At 28.1% G+C, this 9,768-nt stretch overlaps 1 protein-coding gene across 3 annotated transcripts; it reads left to right on the forward strand.

Annotated features, from left to right (window-relative positions):
• The first annotated feature begins 1,652 nt into the window (after positions 1 to 1,652).
• On the forward strand, positions 1,653 to 9,762 carry LOC108689033. 3 transcript variants are annotated; one of them, XM_018195626.1, is made up of 7 exons: positions 1,653 to 1,705; positions 1,903 to 2,038; positions 5,462 to 5,718; positions 6,126 to 6,395; positions 7,962 to 8,092; positions 8,429 to 8,594; positions 9,241 to 9,762. In XM_018195626.1, the coding sequence occupies exons 3-7, from the start codon at positions 5,464 to 5,466 to the stop codon at positions 9,634 to 9,636; spliced, it is 1,218 nt and encodes a 405-aa protein (XP_018051115.1). In that variant the 5' UTR covers positions 1,653 to 1,705; positions 1,903 to 2,038; positions 5,462 to 5,463; the 3' UTR covers positions 9,637 to 9,762. The 3 variants fall into 3 exon arrangements, with proteins under 3 accessions (XP_018051115.1, XP_018051116.1, XP_018051114.1); XM_018195627.1 differs by lacking the exon at positions 1,903 to 2,038 and having other exon boundaries at positions 1,659 to 1,705; XM_018195625.1 differs by lacking the exon at positions 1,653 to 1,705 and having other exon boundaries at positions 1,727 to 2,038.
• The last annotated feature ends 6 nt before the right edge of the window (positions 9,763 to 9,768 follow it).

The following is a 9,768-nucleotide window of genomic DNA, read 5'->3' on the forward strand; positions in this document are numbered from 1 at the left end:
ATATTTCTTGTATATTGAAGAATAAAAAAATCTTGTTTCTATCATTTGATAGGTTCGTTGATGTTTGATTTTGATACTGAAGTGAATTATTTTAATGCAAATTTTGAAATGATGGGGAGTTCCTATCCATACAGTGTTCATAAACCTTTGGATAGGATAATGTAGGCTTTCTCATGGATAATATCCTAGCACCATGATCTTACGGTGCGCGCACGTCATGTAGATTTCACACGGGGTGACCTCATATCACTAGACAGATGTTCTTATTTGTATGAGGATCATATGACTCGCACGCGTGCGGATTCACGCATGCAAGTGATATGCATATGAACAATATTAATCTCACTCGAGTAATGTCATATATATATACACATGTTTAATCGTATATAATGATATACATGCATATGCCCCATCATGAAGCGAAATACACATCACCAGCGTGATTTTTTATGTACGGAGTGATAATCATGATAGTCATAAAATGAGTCCTCATGAAGTATTTTCTGGATGTCCTCGTCACATGTAATTCTACAGTACTAGTTAAGTTTAAACTCGCATGTGTGTCCTCATCATATTGCAATATGATAATGATATTGCATGCGCGATATGACTATCACACATGAGAGTTCTTACCATGAATTATCATATTAGAATAAGTTTATCTTAATAATTATTAAAATCTGAGATATAATGATTGTGATAGTAAAATATTAGTTAAATGAAAAAAATGTTGAAGAGAAGTGTACATATCAACAAAAATATGCAAACGAATATAATATAATATGCAAACATAAATATAATATGCAATTTATTACATAAGAGTGTGTTTATACATATAATTGCCATATAAGTAGAAATACTTTTTCTATAAAATGATCAAATTATCTCATACTAGTTCTTATTTAGCTTAGTGAAATCAAAGAAAATAGATAGTTAAAAACAACAATAAATATTCAGAATACAGTAAATGAATACATATATATGCAAAAATGTAATAAGCAGTTATTAAATATATTAAGATGATTAACATTAAGAACTTGCCCTTTTAAGAACGATTGTTCTATCTTCGGATAAACTATTTATCTATTGAATAAACGAAAGAGTAAAAGAATAAGAGCATAGAGAATAAAAGAATAAATAAATGAGTTGAAGTTACCGAAAAGTGGAACAATCCATTCTTAACTCTAAATACATTGACACTGTTTTGCTTCGTCTTCTCAATAAAATAATACTAGATATTAATCGAGATGCATGTATTAATACAGAATAAAATCCGTGAAGGTTTTTTTCCTTTAAATATCATGTATGAATTTCATATCCTGAGATAACGCTTATGATAAACGACCTTCGTGAATAATTCTACTATATTCTCACCGTTCGGAAAAATTATTCGAGTTTAGGATGGCAGCATTATGGGAACCGACGAATAATGCATACATTAATTTTGAAAATTATGAATCTTTAAAATCTGATGAATTTTATGCATCATTTTTCTGATATCTTTCTTGTTCAATACATTACTGTGTAAAGCACACTAAACATTTATTTATAATTTCAATGTTTGTCAGTCTTCTTCTTAATGAAACAAGCCCCTCTCTTGTCTTACTATCGAGATGATAAGTACATGTAGCCAGCTGCTTGTCGCATTCACTGTTCGTGATCTCACTGGTGCTATCGTCTTTATCATTGCTGCTACCTCGATTAGGTTAGTGTCTATTGCTTTATTGAAGGACAAATCGATTTGAATTTAACATTCATCAAGTCTCAGTTATCCAAGACTCAGAATGAATCAGGAAGTCCGACGATATAAATAGTGACCAAGCAGCTCATTAGACGTCGTGTTCGTGATGGTCATTTGTAGTGCCAAATGAAATCATACATAGACCTACAATTTCATTTCAGAGTATAAAAGAATGCACTGGTCAATATAAAGCCTGTCACTTCTGTTCTGTGTGTATTATTTTGCAACTGACTTTACGAAACGTAGCAGTGAAGTGAGCATTTAAGTGAAATAAAATCGAAAACAAATAATTTACAGGTCAGTGTGTCGAAATTATCAACACTCTATTCTCTTGATATTAATATGCAGTAGCAGTTTATTAATGAAAATTTTAAATAAAATCTAAAAAATATTGTAACATTAGTGAAATGAAGTTAATATATTTTACACTTTAAAAATATGAAATCAACTTGCCAATATATATGTATGTGAAACATATTTTATATAAATAAAAAGATTTTTGTTAAATTCAATAATTACGTAATTTAACTATAATTTAAAAAATTGCTATAATTGCTATAATAAAAAATCGATTTTATAAAATGTCATAAAATGTTACATCAGTGGAGAATTTCAAGTTTACTCCGAATAATTTGTACAAGTCACGTTCTTGACAGGAGAAGAATTTAAGTCACAAACATCACGTAATGCACAAATATTACAAACGCGAATATTACGAATAATTGTAAGTTTTTAGAAAATACTTGCGTATTTCACTTTTAGACTTTTATAATTAATTTTCCATATCTTTAAATAATCTTCTATTTTTAAATAGAATAATGCAGAAATTAATATTGTAAATAGCACAAACAACTTTTCCTTTTCTTAAATTAAAGAATATTAGTCATAACATTGTTTTAATTTGTCAATACAATACAAACTATTACGCTTTTTAAAAAGAAAACGCATTTATATACATATATGTATATATGAGATATTTATTTACATATACTATATATGAGAATAACAAATATAAGCATAATATAATTTTTACATGTAATAATAATATCTATTAAAAATGTATTTACAAAAATTGACTAATAACAAACATTAATTTGATATTAAGATTTATTCGAAAAATAAAAAATTAATTATGCACATAACAATTAGTGATGCATTACAGAATTAAAACAAGGCGAAAACGAGAAAACATCAATATATCACAATTTATTCAATAAAAATAAATGATTAAAATTTTCTCATCTCAAAGGACTGATATTCTCAGTTCAAATTCTGAAATTTTATTTCCGAAATTTTATTTCGAGACGCGTTCCATTTATTTAAAACATATTCATTTATATAATGAGACAGCATTTTAATCGCAACTGACATGGATTTCTTCGATTTTTTCGAGAAAAGACGAGAAGAGAAAAAACAGATGACGTACGCTAATCTAGAAAATATTATTTTAAATGAGACAAGTTTTGAAACGATATTCCGAGAAACTCATATCGATCATATCGAGATTATCATTAATAAAAATTAATAAATGCATTTACGCAGCAACATAATATTATTTACGATTTCGTGCATTATAAAATAAAGTTATAGAATCGTTATATTAGTTTAGTGCAAAAAGTCGTTTAAAACATTTTTTTATATCTCTTTTCGATGATAGTTCTTAGAAACATATTCGATTTTTTTAAATAATGTTTTATTTTCTTGATATACATCAGAACTATACTTAAAATCTTATTTTGCTGATAGCATAACATATCCAAAGCACATATTAAAATTAAAAGGAGAGATTCTTGAATTCATTATCTTGTAAGATAAGAAAGATTGAATCCAACAATTCTCATGATTTAATTATTCATTTGAACATCGCATACATAGTTTATAAGGTTAATATTTTGTACAATAGACATGATTAAAAATTTTCATTTTTAGTTCTAAAACATACAAAAAAATTTTTTGATCTATGACATACAAAAAACATAAGGCAAAAAACATATAAGCAGCAAAATCAAAATATTTATTTGCTTATCGCATATATCTTGTTTAAGTCTTTTTGTATACCGTTGCCTTGATTCTTGAAGCCGACTTTTAATGTCAAACGACAATGAAATTTGAACAATTACATGTTGTTTTAATAAAAATATAATTACTGTTTCAAAAAAAGTTTGACGTACGAGGAACAAAACGAAATAATAGAAAATAAATAATCAAGACGATTTATATTTCATGATATGACATAGCCGACTGATGGCTATTATTAAAATTGTAAAAAGGAATTAAAAAATTTTTATATTTAAAATATTAAATAAAAAATAATATATAAAAAAATAACAATATGTAAAATATACAACAATTTTGATTAATTATATTAATTTAACCTTGATATATAAAGAAATACATAATATGATATTCATCTTTCTTAATAACACAGTAACTTCACTGTAAATATATAATTGTAAGCATAACATATAATTACATACTTGTTTAAGTAATTATTACGTGAGTAAACGGCTTTAAAATTTTATCTTGTTGTTTTCGTAATGTCAAGTTAATTTTAGCTTATTAGAGTTATGTAACGTGGATATTGTTTATTAAAAAGAAATATATATCATCATATAAGATATATATAATGTACCTAATGCTATTATCATCTTTCGTAATCAAAATTCTCTTTAATCAATTCTAATTAATGTATTATATAATTCAATTGTTACAAAATATAAGTCACACAAAAGAGAGTAATTAAAATAAAATTTATATAAAATCGGAATTAAAAAATAAAGTTTCATTATTTATTTGTAACTTTGTTACATAAATTATAAAATATTTTAAATATAATTTTTTCATATTTTTTGCTACACTTAAAAAAAAATCGATTTTAGTAAATATTTAATTTAGTATTGCCAATTAAACATTTATTTATAAAGTAAATGATTTATTTAGTAAGTAAATGAATATTTGTTCAATAAACAGAATAATTGTTAAATGAATGGTTCATGCTAACTAAATAAATAAGTCTTTATATTTAATAAATATTTAGTTAGCAATATTCAACTATAAATATATATTAAAATTAATTATATTTCTTTCTCAGTGTATAAATTATAATTTATATACTATTAAAATTATATGTATAATAATAAAATATATTCCTTATAAGTTCGATCATTAAATATCCGTCTAATGACGGACAGATTTGATTCTAAGGAAACTGCGGAAAACATTTCTAAGAAAACTCATCAAGGTGAAATATGGCCGACGTCGTTCGGCCACAAGTACGTATGCGATCGCGGCGCGCCAGACGTGTCGTAAATTTCTCGCAAATACCGCAACTCGATCACGTTCGACGGGATCTCAACGCGGAACGTACGTATGCCGTTGGCCAAAAAGGGAAAAGGGAAAAGCGGCTTCCCATTACGCTCTTAATTGAAACACCGATCTCAAATGTAGGGGAATGCGTCCGTCTTGAATATCGATAAATATAAAAAGAAAGACGATAACATTAAAACGGTCGAAAAAAATAGCGGGAGGAAAATAAAGAAAAGGGTGGCAAGGCCGGAATGTGAGTGGAGAGAGGCGGCTGGAAAGAGAGAAAGAGAGAAAACGTGATAAATCTCGCCGCGAACAATAAGTTATCGTAAAGAATCGTTTTCGCATTTCGTGACACGGCGGGAAGAACAATGATTTGTCGGAGAAATTCTCCAATTCCAATTCCAATTTCAGAAATGGCCCTAGAGACATCGACATGGCTGAATCTATGCTTCGCGGAGAAGATCCTGCGAAAGTCGGAAGGCGACAATTCTATCGAAGTGACCGATATATTCTCGAAACCGGCCACGAGCAAAGGTGACAACTACGCCAGCGACATGATCAGGATTACTGTCGAATTTTCCCGTGATCAAGGTGGCCGTAAGATTTCAGAGAAGAAATCAATCATCATTAAAGCCTCGCCTACGGTCGATGGTGTTCGACAGGAACTTGTAAATTGATTTAATTTATACAATATAAATTCGAGAGAAAAAGAGAGAGACAGAGAAGGGGGAAAGAAAGGGAGAGAAAAATCAAAAACTGTAGCAAATTTCATTATTTCAGAATAGATTTCTAGTAAAAAAAAAAGATTAGGATAATTATTTTAGGATAATCAGACTGAAGATACAATGCTTTTTATGAATTAAGTCGAAATAAATAAATATATTTACAGAAAATATTCTTTAGTTGTGTTAAAACAATTTTTCATTTGTGGAATAAAATTATTTTTTTTGTTATTCTAGAAATCGAAACTTTCTATTGCACAATTTGCTAGTTAGATTTTTATATCACAAAAATAATTGCATGCTTGTTAAATTAAAAAAATTCCATTTGTTAGTTTTAAATAAACTTGTTACAGATCGCGCAATCAGGTCTCTTTCAAACCGAAATATTAATGATGTCAGATACCTTGGATAAAATGAATAAGGTATTAGACCCAAAGCAGCGTTTAAGCGGAAAAGGTCTATACGTACAAAATGAAAATCCAATACTTTTGGCGATCGAGGATCTCGCGCCTCTCGGCTTTCGCATGGCCTGTCGACTGTCTGGTCTTGATCTAACTCATTGCGTATTGGCACTTCGCGGAATAGCCAGGTTTCATGCAGCCTCTGTAGCCGTATGCGAGAAGGTAAATTACTACGCATGATTCAATCAATCATAATGTCTCATTACAATTATTAAAAATTCAGTGACACGAATCAGAACGATACAAGATTTTTGAAGAAATTTTTGCATTAATAAATCCTTAATATTAAATATAAAAAATATAGATGGAATATTGACTTCGAATGTATAAACATCACATTGCAATAATTCCTTGTGTTCTATTCGAAGTATCTATTAAAAAACATGACATGCACCTAGTAAAAAAAAATGTCAACAATTTGTTATTATTTCAACATCAGGCTGCTTCCCTCATCCTGATGAAGTGAACTATAATATTCACGAAATGTTGGCATTCTAAAAATGGATTTGGACACGGAGGTAATCCGCGAAACCTAATTTCAATACAGTTAATTTTAATTTTAATTTTAATTAGCTTCAAACTTTAATGTTTTATTTATGTATTTTGTCTTAATTTATTTAGAATAAAATATCATACATTTAATAACTCTTTTGTTAAAAAAGGTAAAAAATAATATTTTTATAATAAATTTTGGTTCTAAATAAATCCAGATGCAATTGATAAAAAAATATGTAATAGGTTATATTTGCAGTAAAGTTACAAGTTTTTTGCAGAAATACAAAATGCTTATAAATCTTATATTTATCTTATGATTCATGGATTTAGTTTTAAATGAATTTTAAAATAACATGTATGGAAAGATAAAACTTAGTAATCATTTATTTTGCAATAAACGACACATATAAAACTTAAGTAATTACTTATGATAATAACTAGTCATAGAAGATTTATAAGAGATCGAATAGATATATATTAAGATAAGGAAAAATTATTATACTCAGTTACGTAACGATTGTTGCATAATTGAACATCTAAAATAAATATCGTGCATTGGAGTCCTAAACTCTGATACAACAGATATGTATATTGTAATAATGCGTGCAGCATAATGGTTACCATAAACCGCAACGATTTTGTACAGTCGAATAGAAGTTTGAAACTGTACGGCGAATGATCCAGCAGAAATGCCTGGCGGAGAATAACCGTTTTAACCAAAGTCCAATATCCTATATTATCCTTTATTACGGCACGTGCCTCGGCGTGTAGCCAAGAAAACAATTTGAAAAAGTGTCCTTTACGAAAAAGAAAAACAATTTACTTAAAAACGAATATATCAAATTCTCTTGATAAAGAAAATCAACTTTTCCTTAACTGAAATATCGCACATATATCAAATACTTTTGAAACTAAAACAATTAAAAAGAAAAAACTTTTTAGCTTAAAGAAATATTTATATGCTCAATTATAACTGTAAGCAATAAATCTTTTTATATTTAAAAACTCATAACTTAAAATTAAAATATTTTACATTAAGAAGTTGTGGAAAAAATCTGCTTTAAATTTGTTTAAAAATTGCATATTATTAAAATTATGATGGTAGATTATTTGTAGAGCACCTGTATAACGTTTCAAATTTCCAATCTACATTACAAATTCAACTATTTAACTTTATGACCGAATGGATAAATATTAGTATAGACTTTTTAATAAAAATATTTTAACATTTAGGAACCAAAGCAAAAAGATATGTATGCAAGAGGAATGTTTAGCAGCCTACAACCATTAGAAATGAGAAATTTTTTCAATATGAGTGTTAAAGCTCTAGCAGACGAAGTCGCAACCTGGCCAGAAATGAAAAAGTAAAATTTATATACATAAACGGAAATATTTATTTTTTCCTTAATGTCTAAACTAATGCTTTTAGACTTTTACGGGTATTACCTTCAATGATACCAAAAGGTTTGCGGGTTATCGCCGTGTTTTTATCCATTGTTAATGCCCAGGGATTAGACATTAACAATGGATAAAAGCACGGCGATAATTCGCAAATCTTCTGGTATCTTTGACGTCTAAAAAATTTCATATGCATCAGATAAATGTTTGATATGAAAAAAGTGAACATATTAAGGCAAATATGAATATAAATTGTGCTGTTTTTTTATTTCATACAATGTTTATATGATTTTTGTTGCTAGATATGCGGATAAAATTACTAAACTTGTCGATCACATATATCAAATAGGAATAGATGCAACCAGGCGTTCTGATGACGAATTTAATGTTATTAATCATGGTGATGTCTGGGTGAACAATATGTTGTTCAAATATGACAATGATGGCAATCCTATTGATCACATTTTTGTAAGTATCATTGTGTCATAAAAAAATATTTCCTTTAAACAATGAATGTTTATTGAATTATTATAATTATGAGCATATATTGCAATTAAATCTTTTAAATTTAATCTTAAATAAAATAATTCAATTTATGAAATTTAATTTATACTGATACGATTAATATTGTTAAAACAGCGCATTCATTTAAAAAATATATTTTTTTAATTTAAAAAAATGTAAATCATATAAGAATATAGTTTATCTCATAGGTACTTTGTTTCAATTAGCTACATTTCTGAACTTTTATTAATTCTAATAATTGATTACAATGACATAAGTTTATTAAAAAGAAACAAAATAAATAAAATAAATAAACGATATTCTTAAATATCATGATATATGTTAATGCATTTTTAATATTTATAATATCGACTTTAATGGTCAAGACAAAGAGGCGGCGTATGTTATGAATAATGCAATAAATCCAGTTCGCATTCAGGTACATTCGCCACCTGTCTGCCCGTGTCGTCTGCACAAACTCAACTTTCTCTCGCCACGACTTCCTAAACACGAGTTCCCACTTCTTTCCCGATGCATGGATTTTATTTCCAATTCAATTGCCAAAGGCTCAGAAGATCGATTGACCGAAAGAGTTTGTTTGATATTATAGGTGGATTTCCAACTGTGTGTCTATACATCGCCGGCACTCGATCTTCTCTATTTTCTCAGTACAAGTCCTTCACCGGATGTCATTGAAAATAAGAAAGATATTCTATTAAATGAATATCTTGGGACTTTATCGATGACTATGAAACAACTAAACTGCAATACGCAGCCGCCCACTATGGAGGAACTAAAGGCTGTCTTAAAACGAAGAGCTAGCTACGGGATGATAGCATCCTTCACAGTTTTGCCGATAGTATTGTGTTGTAAAACTGAGGCGAAAGATTTAGGAGAGCTCATAAACGAGGGTTTTTCAAATCCAGGTCTTAAAAGTGAAAGTTATAAAAAATTAATGCAAAAAAGACTTCCACTGTATGATGAGTGGGGTTTACTAGATCTCTAATGCATATTTTTGATCTTTAATAATAAAGAAATAAATATAGAATAGAAATTTAGAAAAGAAATGAAGATAATAAGTTAATAAATAATTATTAATAAATGCATTAAAATTAATAGTAATAGATGGAATGTTGAT

The sequence above is a fragment of the Atta colombica genome, unplaced genomic scaffold (assembly GCF_001594045.1).
Source record: "Atta colombica isolate Treedump-2 unplaced genomic scaffold, Acol1.0 scaffold254, whole genome shotgun sequence".
In the NCBI taxonomy this organism is placed as follows: Eukaryota; Metazoa; Arthropoda; class Insecta; order Hymenoptera; family Formicidae; genus Atta; species Atta colombica.